The sequence below is a fragment of the Bombyx mori genome, chromosome 12 (genome assembly GCF_030269925.1).
Source record: "Bombyx mori chromosome 12, ASM3026992v2".
In the NCBI taxonomy this organism is placed as follows: domain Eukaryota; kingdom Metazoa; phylum Arthropoda; class Insecta; order Lepidoptera; family Bombycidae; genus Bombyx; species Bombyx mori.
Window position 1 is genome coordinate 10,644,707 of NC_085118.1, and position 17,834 is coordinate 10,662,540.

Sequence of the window (17,834 nt, forward strand, 5' to 3'; positions counted from 1 at the left end):
TGCGGAGAAATAGAATCATAAAAGAACACAAACATTAGGTGTTGAATACTAATCTTCTCTAAAACTTTTATAACCTGCTTAAGATGTGGGCTGTGCGAGAGGTGCAAATCAAATCAAATCAAAAAAGTTTTATTCAACATAAATGAAAGTACATACTTGTTGAACGTCAAAAGAACTACCGCCAATTCACAAGAATTAGCCTCCGTCCTGAGAAGAATTGGCAAGAAACTCAGCGGGCATGTCTTTTTTTTTTTTTTTTAATATTAGATTTTTTTTTTAATATTAGATTATTTTTTAAATATTCATTTTTACAATAAGTAATTATAACATAACATTTTTACAATATTGAAATGCCCGGAGCGAGCAACTCATTCCCACTTTGTGCAATCTTCTAGGAAGAATTTCGATGCTCTGGAGATTTGGTGCTAGAGAAAACATTTGGGAGTTCATGGACCGAGTTTCGTACAAACATCTCGATACTTCAAGGACAAGGGTTCAAGCAGAATTCGAATGGTGGGTTTTTTCGAACACGTTTCGCGGCGTGATAACCGGTCCATAGAATGCTTCATCGTGCTGGGAACCATGAACAATACAAGACCGCGCGGGAGGTCGCTATTGCGGTGGACTAAATCAAAGCTGCTGTGAGAATTCCTCTAAATGAATGCAGCAGCAGGATAGACGATCTTGACCACTCTGTCAAGAGTGAAACAGTTCAGAAGAAATTAAGTATTTTTATTTACATTATCTTTGGTAAGGATGTATTTGATTAGCAGCTTTGATATTGGTTTTGATAGCTGAAGGTGCCTTAGGAAGAGTAGAGGGCGCAGGACCGAGTTGTGGAGCCGGGCCTCGAGCTGGTCCCATTCCAGCTGCCCCTTGACCAACCATATTCGCCATACCTGGTCGTAGCCCTTTTCCCGTTCCTACTGCCGTTACTAAAGCATGCGTGTCAGCAATGTTGTGTGTTGGTTGCATACCTTAAAAAATCCACAAAACATATAACATATACAGTAAAACTTCAAATAATTATACCTATAGAAAAAACTGTAACTATATTTGAGACCTTAGAACTTATATCTCAAGGTGGGTGGCGCATTTACGTTGTGGATGTCTATGGGCTCCAGTAACCACTTGACACTAGGTGGGCTGTGAGCTCATCCACCCATCTAAACAATAAAAAAAAAAACTTCCTTAAACTGAAAAATAAAACATAAAATATATATATTAAAACATAAACATCCAGTTAACTGTCTCTAGCTGTTCTACTATGGTGTGATTCAGTTCTCCTAAGTCAGTACACATTTTTCAATGAAAAAACTTATCATCATACTTATTTATTTATTTTATTTATTTATACTTATTGTACACAAAAAGAAAATACAATAAAAACAGATTTAAAGAATGTCTAAATACTATGCACAAAGGCGAGCTTAACTCATTCATGAGTTTTCTTCCAGCAAACCATTAGCAGAGAGAAATACAATGTATAAAGAGGGGAATAGTGTACAATACAAAATCTATTAAAGCATGATTTTTAAACTAAGCTTTAAAAAAAAACTAATATGAAATGAAAAATACATATAAACATACATAAAACAATAACTTAAATACACTTTTTTAAAGTGACAGGAAATGTTTCTTCATTTGACTCTTAGAAACTTCTAGAGAGGAACTAGCACAAATAGGTTGAGGGAGAGAATTCCATAATCGCACTGCTTGTATTGTGAAATTGCATTATCATCATACTTGTTTAAGTGGTGGGCAAAATCTTGGGCATCTCTGGTGGGCATCTTTCATCTTTGTCAAAGTAAAGTCATACCTACCTTATATGAACTAATAACTTAGGATATGTGTACAATGGTCAGAATAATCCCACCTGTCTTTTCTGTAGATATTCACCAATGACTGGGGTCTAGAACTGTGAGTAGCTGAGTGTATCCTGAGTCACTGACGTGTATAAGTATTTTTGTTATGAAGAAAACAGGCATGCCAGTTTGAATTATAAGATGCCTGCCTGCCATACAACTGAGACTTCGGGCATGTGTTTTGGGTCAGGTGAAATAAGATAAGCATGTGTGTCTAAATTTTATTGAAGACAAATTGTTTTTCACTACAGTGACCCGCATCTTTTTTCAACCTCTAGAAGTTAAAAATGGACTACATAATATGAATGAAATGTTTATTAAAATCTGTCAACTGTTTAGGTAATTATGATAATTTTCTATTGTAACTTTTACTAACCTGTAGATCTCATTGACTCTCCTTCCCAGTCTTCGCGGCCTTTGGATATAATTTCCCAAACGTGACTGACAACTTTAGTGAATTGAGCAATGTGTTTCTGGAATATAAAACTATTATAATCCATACATCATCCATCTATATAATTGTAGGTAACAACTACACAACATTACATGAGAAAGTGAGCTTGTTATAATTGCATGTCTTAAGTACTCAACTTGATTATCATGCTAATTTTGCAGACAAATCTTGATTATATAAAAGAACTTATTATACATAGTTTAATAGAATTCAATGATGATATGATTGCAATGATACTGAATGATGACCATGACCACCCTGACAAGTGATACAACAAAAAAAAGAAAGAATTGATACATACTTCAACCAAATATCTCAAAGCAAGAGGTTGATTTAACTCTGTGATATCTATGGGTCCCAGCCACTATATCTCAAGTGAGCTGTGGGTTTATTCACTCAACAGTGCATTACATGTTTTAACCCCAAATATATCTATTTTTTTACCGTTTACAATGAAAACTAATTTAGATTGCGAAGTCTACAAAGAATGTCATAAAAAATTAGCCCAAATAGTTATAATGGATATTTTTCCTTGTGGTACATTAAACCTTATGCTTCTTTAAATGTTTCTGATATTTAAAATTAAATGTTAATTATTGTCTATACCTGTGCTGTATCATAGCTTAAAGTACTAGCTTTATGATTAAATTGCTGGAGACGCTGTTCAGCCTGGGGTTCAGGTTTGGTACGAAGTAAATCTGGAACTAAATCATGAGTGCAAGCTGGAACTCTGCCTTCTGTCAAATGAGCCAGTGTTTCATCACGTTCGCAACTTAATTGAAGTGGTAAAACAATTCTAGACCGCAATGAAGCTGCTTGTTCGGCTTGGAGAATTTTACTGAGGCCAGTCAGCTGAAAATAAAGAGTTAATAAAATTTAACTAAATAACACATGATCTTTAAAGTGAAAAGCTTATGTACAAATGCACTTAAATCTGAAAACAAGTCTCAAAATGGGATAATACCTAATAAATATCAGTGACCACGCTAACCAGGTTACATCAAGTGAGTTTTGAACTCGTCAGTTTTTGTTTCACTGTTTTTTCAATAATAAATTAATTATCTTTCCTACTTCAAGTTGAAATCCATCTCTGTAGACTTGTTGACTATTACACACACTATTTATGCTATGAATTTCAATATACAATTGGACTTACGTGACCAGATAAAATCGCGTAATTATCTAGAAAAGTTGGCCAATTTATTGTCTCGTATTCCGTTTCTAGTTTATTTATCAATGCTTGTATTGCAGTTTTTAAATCATTTACTCTATTTAAAATCGCAACTATTGTAGCTTCTAGTTGCTTTTCTTCTCGCTGCTGCATATTCATTGTTGTAAATGGTAGGTACACAATTGTAACTTTTTAATTCTCTTTGTTAGATTTTAATAAGGTTTAGGTACCGTACCTTACCTAGCTATTAAATAACCGTAAGGGACTAAGGGTACATAAGTAATATATCTCAAAATGGTACCATACGGTACCTACCGTACCGTAAAATGGGGCGATTAGGGACAAATTCCAACTTTATGAGCAATTTTAAGGTAGTTGTTGATGTATATAATGCTAAATCAGGATCAAAATGATTGAGTCTTGGGGGCATCTTTGTTGTCTAATTTAAAATTATGCAACTAGCATTCCAGTTTAAGCAAAAAATGCAAAAATAGGTGTAATCCCTATTTACCCGAAAATTGCGGTTAATTGGGACGAAACGAGAAATTTGCTAGGGTTGGCACTACTTTTATTTTTATATATAGTTTTAATTTATTTATTTATTTAGTTGCACCAACAAAGTGATCATCAATAAAAAAAATTGAAAAACTGACAAAAGTACATGGCAGACATCACCTCAATTATAGGTGCAATCGACAGTGCTGATATTTCTATCTGGATTAAGAGATTAGGTGTGTCGGTTATTCCATGGATTAATCAGATGAATACCCCCACTCTGAACAAATATTAAATATGTAGCAAACCGACCGGTACGTCACTCTCGCGGCCGTATGCCCGCTCGCTATACATAGTTAGTATCTATGTCAATCTTGTAACAGTGTATAATCTATGTTCCGGGCGCTTCCGTTTTGAGTGTGAATAGCGTGCGCCCGCGTCTAAATGTAATTATTGTTTAAAAATTGAAAATTGTTTGTTATAAAGGAAGATTAAAATTCGAAATTCGATATTGGTGACTAACCCATAGTTTTAAATACCCCTGAGATCTACCCCTCACTATATCTGGCTGCCCAACGTTTCCTAATTTTTTTCTTGCTTGGACTAACAAAATGGCGCGCACGCTTTTGTGAAAAATTTGCTAACTATTGTATGCTGTTGGTGCTTAATTGTAAAGAATGCCTTTAACTAGAAGTCAAGATCGCCAGCAACGTCGCGAAGACGACGTTATTCCTGCTGCAGATGCAAATGCCAACGAAAATCACGAGGAGCATGATAGCCCCCATGATCGCCCCCACGCCGAATCACGTAGCAACAATTCTACGTTCAACTTGGATGATGTTTCAGCGTTGATGGCCTCGCTGCAACGTTCGCAGGCCGAAACATTTAAGAACATTATGTCGTACGTGATGGAACAAAGATCGTCGACTCCGGCACCTCCGCCGATGCCCCCAGTGAACGTAGATGGTACCTTGGCGCGTTGCAGAGCTTCTTTCAGCGGTGCACCTGGTGAATCTGTTGAGGCCTTTATAGATGCAATTGAAAGTTATACAGAATGCGTTCAAGTATCTGACGCTAACATCATACGAGGCCTAGCCATGCTTTTGTCTGCTGACGCAGCTACGTGGTGGCTAGGATTAAAGCATCACATCTCCACTTGGAACGAAGCCAAAGAAAATTTAATATATGCATATGGCACCCGCCTTCCACCACATAGAATATATTTGGAAATATTTGTTTCCCCGCAGGATAAAGAAAACACAGACAAGTTTGTTGCTCGTATTCGTGCGCTTATGGCAAAGCTACCGCGGGATGATATTGCTGAAAAAGTACAACTTGATATGATATACGGGTTGCTTCATAATAGAATACGCACAAGATTGCGCCGTGAAGAAATCACATCTTTCAATTCATTATTAAACCATGCTCGGAATATAGAAGATTCGATAGAGGAGACTCAATCGAGACCAGTGTCGTCCACTAGTGGTGTGCGTTCGATCCGTGCCCAGCCGGCCCAGGCTGCGAGTCGGCCTGAACCGTGCGCCGCTCGTGCGAGTGCCCCGGCGCCGCGCGCGCGCTTTCCAAACTCCGCCGCGGCCGTCGTGCCCGCCACCGCTGTGCCTGTCGCTGTCGCCCAGCCTACCGTTGCCACGCCTGCCGCTGCTGTGCCAGGTTCTGCAGAGCAATTCGTGACCACGAAGAAACAGCGTCCAGTGTGCTCCTACTGCAAACGGTTTGGACATGCACGGGAACAGTGCCGTAAGTTAAACAACCGAGGTGAGCAAAGTCAATCTAACTTTTCCGAGGGTGTGCAAAATGACAATAATGCGTTTTATAGTGTTCAGTGTAATGTTAATAATACTAACACAATTAGTTCTAATTTACCTGTTCAGAATGCAATGTATGATGTTAAGCAGCATGACAAAAATATTTTTCTGAGTAATTTTGAATGTCAAAATTTTTGTAACCGGGATGCAAATATTAATTATGCTACCATTAACAGAGGCCCTACTTCCAGAAAATCTTATTTTCATGCCTGTAATGATTCTGTGTCAAAGAATATTAACTGTAATTGCACTAGTAATAATGAGATGCCAACCTTTTGTTATTCTCATGTTTTATATAATCAGGATGTTCGGACAAAGTGTAAAAATTTAAATATTTGTTATAACCAGGGAACTAGACCTAAATGTAAGAACTCATTTTTACCTTATGATCAAATAATTGAACCAAATTGTAATAATTTAAAATTTTCAACTAACCATGACTGTGACACAAAAGGCAGTAAGTGTAATTTTGGAAAAATTAACGAATGTGTGGAAATTGATAATTGTCTGAATTTTAATTATTGTACATGTGAGGGAAGTGTTGTAGCGTCCGTGTACGACCGTGAGAGTGATGATAGGTATTTGCATTTACGGCCTATTTTCAAAATTCAAGTTCTCGGTAATCAGGGTACTGCACTTATAGATACAGCAGCTAAGCATTGTATTGCTGGTCACACGCTGTATGCTCTCCTTCTGCATAAGGGTCACCCTCTTACTCCCTCCACTAGGCGAGTCAAACTTGCTGATGGGCATGTTCGGAATATGGATGTATTGACAACCATATTACCAGTGAGGTTAGAACACATAGTGATTGATATTCCATTTATAATCTTCCCTGATTCTAATGATAATGAAACTTTACTGGGTATTGATTTTATTAATGCTGCCAAAGTTATTATTGATTTTCATCGTCATGAATGGTATTTTAGTACTGATGCTAAGGTGCATTATAAATTACTTTTTGAACCTATGTCTCGTGGTGTGTGCATAGCTTCTACTAACATGCTTCGGGATGATGAAGGTATGCACTTGCAATCAGCTGAGCGCCAAGCATTATCCGAGTTCCTTATTCGGCATGAAAGTATTTTTACAGCAGGGGGAGGTCCGACACCATTCATAGAACATTGCATAGACACCGGAGATCACCCCCCGATAGCTGTGCCGCCCTATCGCCTTAACCCTTCCAAGAAGGAGACGATGAAGAATGAAATAGAGAAGATGCTGGCAGATGACATCATTGAAGAGTGCGAATCCGCCTGGTGCTCTCCTGCATTGATGATACCGAAGTCCAATGGTAATGTAAGATTCTGTGTGGACTACAGGCGCTTAAATGAAGTAACCAAATCGGATACTTACCCACTCCCACGCATTGATGATCTTCTCCAGAGTACGAAGAAGAATTGTTACATGACCACAATAGACCTTCGTTCTTCATATTGGCAAGTGATGGTCCGAGAAGCAGACAGAGACAAAACAGCTTTTGTCTGTCCCCTAGGCACTTATCGTTTTAAAAGAATGCCGTTCGGCTTGAAGAATGCGCCGGCGACTTTCCAAAGGCTTATTGATCGTCTACGCTCCTGTGCTGCTTTGAAGGATGTTACAGTACTTGCTTATCTAGACGATTTGTTAATTATTTCAGAAGGATTCCAGCAACACCTACAAGACCTGGAAGCTGTTTTTAGACGTTTGTCTGAATTTAAACTTCACGTAAACAGAGAGAAGTGCACTTTTGCCAAAGAAAGGGTCCGTTATCTGGGCCACGTCATCACTCCAGACGGTGTGTCTCCTGACCCTGAGAAGGTCAGTGCTGTCCTTAATATGCTGGAACCATCTAACCTAAAACATTTAAGAACTTTTCTCCAAACATGCTCTTGGTTCAGGAAGTTTATTCCAAACTTTTCAAAGATAGCAGAACCGCTTACTCGACTGACCAAGAAGAATTACACATGGATCTGGGGACCTGAACAAACACAGGCATTCAAAGAATTGAAGCGTCTGCTGACCACGGCGCCCGTACTTGTTCAAGCGAATTTTAAACAACCCTTAGTACTGCGTACCGACGCGAGCAACTATGCACTTGGCGCAGTTTTAGCTCAAGGGGAAGGCAAGGACGAAAGGCCTATCGAGTATGCTAGCCGCCTACTCACCGCAGCGGAGCGCAACTACTCTACTACAGAACGGGAAGCGCTTGCTGTAGTCTGGGCCGTGGAGCGTTTCAGGCCATACCTCAACGGCCAACCAATTATTATAGGCAGTGACCACCAACCCTTGCGTTGGTTGCTTTCTTTAAAGTCTCCTGCTGGTAGGTTGGTCCGTTGGGCGCTTAAACTCCAAAAATTTGACATCAGATTCGAGTACACCCCAGGAAAAGCTAACGTTGTCGCTGACACGTTAAGTAGACCGATCTGTTCCAACGAAACACAAAATAACTGCGGCATCTGTTCTGTCATTTGCGACCTGCCCACCAAGTCACCTACCCAGTTACGTCAAGACCAGTTGACTGATCCGGAAATACAGAAGATCGTCACAGAACTGGAAGGAGTGGATGAACTTGCTGCTAAAAGATGGTCAGAAAGAGGATTTCTAATGGAACAAGGTGTTTTATATCGACTTAATCCGGATTCTGATGCCGAGGCTCCACAATTAGTCATTCCTGCCCATCAAGTGACCGACATTCTCAAAGAGCTTCACGATGCCCCTACCGCTGGACATGCAGGAATTGACCGGACTTACCAACAAGTCTCACGTCTGTTCTACTTCACAGGAATGAGAAGAATCATAACCGACTATGTAAAGGCATGTATCCATTGTCAACGCTATAAGGCTGCTAATACCAAGCCTCCAGGTCTATTGCAGACGCCGGTGATGAACCAGCGCAACGAGGTCTTGGCAGTTGATCTTTTCGGCCCGTTACCACCTGGAAAACAGGGGGAGCGTTGGATCTTGCTTATAGAAGATACTGCTACGAGGTGGACAGAACTTTTCCCATTGAAGGAAGCTACTGCTGAGGCGTGTGCACATGTCCTCATAGAGGAGTATTTTATGAGGTTTGGTCTTCCACGCCGACTAGTTTCTGATAATGGCGTACAATTTATTTCGGCAGTCATGCGTCAATGCATGTCCATCCTGGGGATAAAGCAAAACCTTATCCCTCTCTATCACCCAGAAGCAAACCCCGCCGAACGCAAAAACAGAGATCTTAAGACTTTATTAGCACAACTCGTGGAATATGACCACACTTCCTGGCCAAACATGTTACCAGTGATTCGGTTCGCTCTTAATAACGCTAAATGTCGCACCACAGGTATGTCACCTGCTTACTTGTCATTTGGCAGAGAGATGAGGTCCCCCACAGAAGTCACCCATGACCTTCGTGCTGTTCTAGACAAAGATAACTTTGTTCCCCAAATAACTCCCTATCTCAGGAAATTTGTTAACTCCTTTTCAGCGGTGCGCGAACGTGTAGAGACGCTTCAAGATAAAGCTAAAGGGTATGCTGATCGTTCGAGACGGCCCATTGAAACATTCAACGAAGGTGACATGGTTCTCATCAAATCACACGTCCTCAGTAAGAGCGCTAAGAGCCTTACTTCTAAGTTTGTTCCAAAACGCGATGGTCCGTATCGCATCGTTAAAAAGGTCAGCCCTACTACTTACCACGTCGCGCATGTTGACAAACCTGATGAAGTTTTAGGGAAATATCATGTGAACGATCTCACTCTATACCGTGAGAATCAGAGTGATGCTCTTCCGCGGCCGGCGATGCCTAAAAAGAAACGTGGTCGTCCCCCAAAGAATGTTAAAACAGATTCTCGAGTTCCAGGGCATATGACGACACGGCATGCTGAACCATGTGCTGAAGCTCCACGTCTTTCTCCCGCAGCTGGTGGTATGGTTGGTCTTGCGCCTGTCCCTCAGCCCAGTAGTAATGAGATGCTAGTCCAGGAGCGAGGGCGTCCTCCAGGACTAGAGGGGGAGTATGTAGCAAACCGACCGGTACGTCACTCTCGCGGCCGTATGCCCGCTCGCTATACATAGTTAGTATCTATGTCAATCTTGTAACAGTGTATAATCTATGTTCCGGGCGCTTCCGTTTTGAGTGTGAATAGCGTGCGCCCGCGTCTAAATGTAATTATTGTTTAAAAATTGAAAATTGTTTGTTATAAAGGAAGATTAAAATTCGAAATTCGATATTGGTGACTAACCCATAGTTTTAAATACCCCTGAGATCTACCCCTCACTATAAATATTTTATTATGTATTACTTAGACATTTTTGTCCACCTTGAGATTTCATTGATCTTGTTACATGTCTCTGCAAAATCGACTTACTTATATTAAATTGCTTATCTATTTCAACTAAAGACTTATTCCCAATTTCGCTTCGAATAAACCAGATTTTTACCAACAAATTTAAAAAATATTGTTTTAAGTACATAGACAACCCTACAAACCTGTACCTATTTATACTTAGGTCGTTTCCATTTCACTTATTCTCATCCCAATTGATCCCTTTTTCGTTGTTATTTGTACCTAAGACGTCCCCAATATCCCCAAAAACAACAGATTTTTACATGTATTTTTATTTAATCAAATACATTAAAACCAATAACAACTGAGACTTACCTTTAATATATATGCTGGTTCAAACACTAAATAACGTTTATAAATCATAGTCGTCTTCTATTATTATCAAATAAATAAAAGAGAGCAAAGTTTCTAGCACTAAAATAATTACCACCACAGGAAGTTAATTTGAAACGCGATTTTTCATAAGTTAGCAGGTATTATCATGCATATTCAGAATTGTTTTGTGAACTTTCAACATTCTACTATTAAACTACAAAAAATGGAAGATTTTGCAACGAATATAAAACTTATATTGAGCGTCGAAAGATTTTCCCGGTTTTTTCCCGATTCGCCTCTCAATCCCTAATCGCCCCATTTTACCGGTACATATTATAAGTGATAAATTTTATATTTAGCTCTTTGATTCAAAGGTTTTTTTATTTATTTGGGATTTTATGATCTGGTAACTAAGATCTTTAGGTCATGTCTTATTTTAATTTATATTCTTATTTTTAATAAAAATGATAATATGGAGTGCAATGAAATGAAGATGATTAATTTGAGACATTAATCAACTGGGATGAAATTAAATGAAATGAGATGAGACGATATGGGATGAAATATAATCTCAGTAAAATGGTGGTCATTTACTGAGATTTTTTCAGTGGACTTTTTGGAGGATCCCGAGAAGTTACGTCCAGCAGTTTTGTTTCATTTTCCTACATTTGTGCACTTTCACAGATGTTAAATAGTTAGTAAACCACCACTATTACACATTTGAACCTTTATTTTATTTCATATAATTTCATCCCAGTTGATTAATGTCTCAAATTAATCATCTTCGTTTCATTTCATTTCACTCCATATTAACATTTTTCATAAAAATATGAATATTTTGTGGCGTTTATGAACGCACATTTTTATGATGCGTAAGCCAGAACGCAAGAGATGTGGGAAAAAGAATATTGTCTGTGACACGACACCTTTTTACCGCCAAATATTTAAAACGTAAAAAATAATTTATAATGTGTTAAATTACTAATATAATAAAATTACATAGAATTGTTTATGCCGCTACAACAATAAAATTTATATTGTTTCAACTGTGGTGTTAATTACATAAAACACGACTGTTTGGGCTTGGTTCTTTTTTATTTATATTTTTGAGCGCAATCGATATGATACTTGGTAGTAGGTAATATTTTTAGGAACTCACCGAAAGTCTGTGTCTTTGTAGTGATAATATTTGTAGCACTATCTTCATGGAGTGGCCACTCCTGTCTTCTTTCTTTGTATCTTGATGAAAAGCTTTTAGTTTTTTAAGTACTTACTTAGCTGCACTCAATATTCACCACTTTTTCGCGATCGCACAATTTTGATGCGCACGATTCAAATTCAATTTAAAAGTGTCCTTGATATAGGAGGGGAAAGGGGCGGGACTACACCGATGCGCTCTCAGTTACGTTCAAAAACATCAATGCTAATTATCCATTGCAGATAGCGTAAACATGCCCCCCAGTTTGAGAGAGTAAAGCTCTTTCAAAGTTAAACACTATAATAATATATGAAACCTACATTATAAATTATCTTATTATCTTAGACTTATTACTTTTATTATTCAATTAGACTATTAAATTACTACTTAATTATATTTAATTAGATTTTGTGGACTGTATGTATGTAGAATTATATCGAACCACTACTGTGTTGGTAAAGGATAAACCTTAACAACAGGTCTACGATAAGTACCAGTTTTCGTTCTAACGTTAACCACCCTTACAACTCCATCACGACCCGGAAAAGTTTCCTCTATTATACCCAATGGCCAATTAAGAGGAGCACTATTTTCAGATTGAAGCAGTACAACTGTGCCAGTTTTAATAGGAGTGCTATCTTTTTTCCATTTATTACGAACTTGTAATGTATTAAGATATTCAAGTTTCCATCTTTTCCAAAAAGACTGGACCAAACTGTCTACAATACGTTTCCTTTGGATGAGATTAGAATGTTCCGTTATCGTTTCTGAAGGTAGTGATTTTAATGGTGTTAAGTTTATAAAATGTGCAGGAGTAAGAGCTTGAGGGTCACATGGATCTGAACTCAAAACTGATAGAGGTCGCGAATTTAATAATGCTTCAATTTGAGCAAGTGTAGTCAACATTTCTTCAAAAGTGAGAAGTTGATTACCAACTATTTTATTAAGATGAGTTTTAACGCTCCGAATATTACCCTCCCATATACCGCCAAAATGAGGGGCTGATGGTGGGTTGAATTTCCAATCTATATTATTATCACGCAATTCATTTGCAAATTTATCTGCATACTGCTCAGAGGAAATCAATTTATACATTTCCTTGAGATATGAGTGAGTTCCCAAAAAGTTTGTTCCACAGTCGGTATAGACCACTTTGATTGGACCACGCCGCGCAATGAAGCGTTTGAAGGCATTCAGGAAAGCTGCTGTGCTCAAGTCCGTTGAGAGTTCTAGGTGAACTGCCTTGGTAACTAGACAAATGAACAGACAAATATACGCCTTTTGACTACGAACACCACGTCGCCTGTAGGGAATAATACGTAATGGGCCAGTGTAATCTATACCAGTGTGATAAAAGGCCTTTGTTTCTTGAACTCTACAAGCAGGTAAATCAGCCATCAATGGACATTGGTTTCGGGGATTTGCTCTATAACATATATTACACTGCTGTACTCGCTTTCTTATTATATTCCGAGCAGAGAGAATCCAGTAGTTTTGGCGTATCAGAGACATTAAGAGCTGCGGTCCGGTGTGCAAATACTTTTTGTGATAATAGTCTATCAAAAGGTTCACTACATGGTCACGAGCGGGAAGTAAAATAGGGTGCTGATCAAATTCCAAGTGAGCATTCTCCAATCGCCCGCCAACACGAAAGATACCTTCGTGAACAAAGGCTCTGAGCCGTTGAAATGCAGGCGGTAATATTTTGTCAGACTCCATATTCTTAAGTTCTTTATCAAAGTGAACTCGCTGTACGGCCTTGATGATATTCGTTTCGGCCACCTTTAAATGGGAAATATCAAATTTACTCGGTACCAATTTAATAAACCGGAGAACATAAAGTACAATACGGACCAGCTTGGGCCATGATGAAATACGACATGCAAGCGTGTATAATATATTGTCATTCCGTGCATCATCAGTTGTGAATAGCATGATAGCTGGTTTCATTTCTGGAATATCAGTCATCGATGTGGCATCAAAATTCTTAACTGGCCAATCTGAAATGGGTAGATGAGCAAATCGGGGTCCACTGAACCAAAGAGGATGCTCCATCAATTGTGATGGTGTTAAGCCGCGTGAAAGACAGTCTGCTGGATTCTCTTTACCCGATACAAAATAAAAGTTTCTGGGGTGTATTTCATCCTGTATCTTTGTTACTCGGTTGGCTACAAACGTATGCCATCTAGCCGGTGATGAGTGAATCCATGCCAAAGCCACGGTGCTATCCGTAAAGGCAAATACATTACTTATTTTACAGCGATGAGAATAGCTGTCAATAATTACTCTCATCAACTTTGCGAGAATCAAGTTACCGCATAATTCTAGTCTTGCCAATGACACGCATCGTAACGGCGCCACTCTGGATTTGGCACAAACAAGCGTAATAGTGAACTTATTTGTTTGTGGAAAATAAACATGTAAATAAACGACACCTCCATAGGCCTTTTCAGATGCATCAGCAAATCCCAATAAGCTAACTATGCACTCCATAACAATGCCAGTATGTCGTGGTATTCTAACATTTTCCAATATTGGCAACTCAGACACGAATCGATGCCAAGCTGCTACAATTTCAGGGCGAGGAGTTTCATCCCAATCTATATTATTAGCTCATAGTGACTTAATGATGAGCTTGGCCCATAGTGTAACAGGAGCTACGAATCCCATTAAGTCCCAAATTCTTGCTATAACTGATAAAATATTTCTTTTAGTACATTCGCGGTTCCGTAAATTTACTGTGAATGTGAATACGTCTTCGGCTGGAAGCCAGTTTAGTCCCAGTATTTTTAAATAGCTATCTGGACTAAATTCTATAACTTCGAATTCTCTATGTGAAGAGGGTATCTTAGAAAGAACCTCTGGTGAGTTACTTGAAAACTTTACCAAATCAAAACCACCAGCATGAAACATTTTAATAAGTTGATTAGAAAGTTCGACCGCTGTTTCTTCATTCGCACAGGAAGTAGCCAAATCGTCAGTGAAAACGTCACTGTCAGCTACTGGAGCCGCGAGAGGAAATTGTGATCCCTCGTCCGTCACTAACTGGCGCACAGTCCTGATCGCAAGGAACGGACTACAACACAAACCGAATGGCACACGTGTGAATTCGTAAAGTTTTATCTCCTCGCTTGGATCAAAGCGATACAACATTCGCAGGAATTTCCTATCTTCGTCCTTTACTAAAATCCTCAAGTACATTTGCCTAATGTCGGCACTAATCGCTACATTAAAAAGTCTGAAATTTAAAATTATTCTAAAAAGGTCGTTTTGCAAATTCGGTCCGACTTGTAATATATCATTCAGTGCCAGTCCCGATGATGATTTCATACTGCCATCCAATACTACCCGTAATTTTGTTGTACTTTTATCCTTTCGAACGATGCCGTGATGGGGAATAACATACTGGAGTGAGGACTCATTTATATTTCTAGAACATGGGTTTAAATATCCCTTTTCTAAATAGTCCTTAATGACTTTATCGTATTCTTGTCTCATTTCGGGTTGCAATAGCAGCTTACGTTCCAATGAAAGATATCTACGCATTGATGCCTGCAATGAGTCACCCAGCTTACTAGGAGTATCTTTGAATGGTAACGAGACAATGTAACGACCTAAGCTATCACGAGTAGTCGTTTGTCTATAAAGGCTTTCACACTCCTCTTCCTGTTCCGTGTATGGCTTGACGTCTGGAATATCCTCTAATTTCAAAAAATTACCAATACAAACATTATTCTCATTATCCAAATTGTCCTCACCAAAGGTGCAATGTGTATAGTATGAATTATCTATCGAGGGAGCTAATACCGGTGCCTGGCCGACTATTATGTAACCTAATGAAGTCTCAATTGCTACAGGTTCACCGGGGGCCCTAGAAATTATATGAGGTCGTAAAATTCGAGAGAATACATCGGAACCCACAATCAAATCTACACCACTAGGCTGTGAGAATCTGTCATCAGCTAGCTTAATGTGTTTTAAATAATTAAGACTTGAAGTATCGATCTTTGAGGTAGGAAGTTCACCTGTAATTTTATTGATTACCAGAGGTTGTATTGTAATACGCACTGATTCTTCAGTACAAGAGCAAAGTGTTAGACAACAATATCCTTCAATGGAATTTTTCACATCACCCACTCCGCACACTTGCTTTGTTTCGGAAGGATAAATTAGTAAATTAAGTCTCTTACAAAATTCAAGAGTAATCAGATCTCGTTGCGATGCACTATCTACCAATATTCGGGCAGTACTCAAGAACGTGCCTGAATTGTCCATAATATTGCATATCGCTGTACCAAGCAATATAGTTTTAGTGGGCTGCTGATTACATACCGTCTTAAAACACTGCTGTTCCAATGCGCATGCGCACAGTGAATCTGGCATAGCGTTGTCTTGACCTCCGTCAGTGTGGGTGGCAATGTCTACTGATTTCGGTGCTTCACCCGAATCACCTTTTGTAATAAAATGTAACAGCGAATGATGACTACGTGAACATGAACTACATTTTTCATTTGACGTACAATTTCGAACTGTGTGACTGGTACTTAAGCAATTGACACAAAATCGGTTGGTTTTGATGAAAGAAAACCGTTCCTTCGGTGTAATTGATTTAAACTTAGAACAATTTTTTAACTGATGGTACTCCGCGACACCACAGAATATGCATCTCTTCTGTTCGTGTACAACAAATGTTTTCACATTATTATTTCTTATATTACGAGGTTTGTTTGAATTACTTTGTTGAGAATTATATTTATTCATTCGAATGCTATTGTTATTCGATATATTATAAGCACGTTGTAAAATATGGGACTGATTACGAATATAATTTATAAATTGAGTACAAGTGGGTAGTTTATCAGAATCAGAGTAGTTCATTTCGAACGATTTAATTAATTCTAAACTAATCTTCTTACAACCTAAATGAACAAAAATAAAATCTTCAAGACATTCTAGTTTTAATTGTTTTAACGAGCTTACTAACGAAGAATATTTGTCTATGTAATTTTCTAAGCTAATCGGGTCGGCATCGTTAGCTACTGGAAGATTCAATAACGTATCAAAATATGACGCCGCCAAGACTCGCTTATCATTATATTTATTCACTAATGTTTGCCATAAAACTGAATAATTTTCAGCAGTGGGCATAAACCCTTGACAAATTAATTGAGCATTACCAGTCAGTTTACCGATTAAATACTGAATTTTTTCACTATCAGATAAACTTTGATTTTCATGGATTATGGATTTAAATGTTTCATAAAATATAGGCCAATTTTGAAGTTCACCATTAAACGGACATAATTCTAATCGCGGTAATTTCGGACACTGTCGGTAGGTCTCAATTTTATTCTCACCAACAACAGTGTTCGCCGTATTTTGCGTATTGTGACGCAACGACATTAGTTCCGAATATTTATATTTTATGCGAGAAAATAGCTCATCAAACGCCACCATTGACTCGTAATTGGGTTCTGTGGCGTCTTCATTTGATGCTAATAAATCATTAAGATCGTCCAGTGACTTTATGAATTCGGTACGCATCATATCTAAAGTACTAGCATTCGACATAAATACCTCCACATTGCTCTCATTTATTTTAGTGATACTGTCATAAATGGACTGTACTCGAGAGTAATATGCATTAATTTTACTACGCATCTTACGTACATTACGATCAAAAAGTGATTGAGATTTAGAAGTAGTAGCCATTTTAACTAAGTAGTAACAAAGAAATTTAAACAAAATATTCACCTATTAATAGTTTTTTCAAGTTAGCCGTAGCCGCTCAATCTATGTGCAACGGTTAAATTATTGTTAAATATCCGGCTCGAAGTGATCAAATATGTTTGGGCTTGGTTCTTTTTTATTTATATTTTTGAGCGCAATCGATATGATACTTGGTAGTAGGTAATATTTTTAGGAACTCACCGAAAGTCTGTGTCTTTGTAGTGATAATATTTATAGCACTATCTTCATGGAGTGGCCACTCCTGTCTTCTTTCTTTGTATCTTGATGAAAAGCTTTTAGTTTTTTAAGTACTTACTTAGCTGCACTCAATATTCACCACTTTTTCGCGATCGCACAATTTTGATGCGCACGATTCAAATTCAATTTAAAAGTGTCCTTGATATAGGAGGGGAAAGGGGCGGGACTACACCGATGCGCTCTCAGTTACGTTCAAAAACATCAATGCTAAT

The 17,834-nt window shown here is 38.3% G+C and overlaps 3 protein-coding genes across 3 annotated transcripts; 1 reads left to right on the forward strand and 2 right to left on the reverse strand.

Annotated features, from left to right (window-relative positions):
• Positions 1-715: 715 nt before the first annotated feature.
• Positions 716-4,350, reverse strand: LOC101741483 (mediator of RNA polymerase II transcription subunit 8). Its single transcript, XM_004925493.4, has 4 exons — positions 3,476-4,350; positions 2,926-3,171; positions 2,242-2,338; positions 716-977 (listed from the first exon to the last, which is right to left on the reverse strand). The coding sequence occupies exons 1-4, from the start codon at positions 3,647-3,649 to the stop codon at positions 742-744; spliced, it is 753 nt and encodes a 250-aa protein (XP_004925550.1). The 5' UTR covers positions 3,650-4,350; the 3' UTR covers positions 716-741.
• Positions 4,351-4,466: 116 nt separating this feature from the next.
• Positions 4,467-10,015, forward strand: LOC134199859 (uncharacterized). Its single transcript, XM_062671528.1, has 2 exons — positions 4,467-7,105; positions 7,451-10,015. The coding sequence occupies exons 1-2, from the start codon at positions 4,663-4,665 to the stop codon at positions 9,847-9,849; spliced, it is 4,842 nt and encodes a 1,613-aa protein (XP_062527512.1). The 5' UTR covers positions 4,467-4,662; the 3' UTR covers positions 9,850-10,015.
• A 2,063-nt stretch (positions 10,016-12,078) lies between these two features.
• On the reverse strand, positions 12,079-14,127 carry LOC134199903 (uncharacterized). The gene has a single exon (XM_062671607.1). The coding sequence runs from the start codon at positions 14,125-14,127 to the stop codon at positions 12,079-12,081; it is 2,049 nt and encodes a 682-aa protein (XP_062527591.1).
• Positions 14,128-17,834: the final 3,707 nt, after the last annotated feature.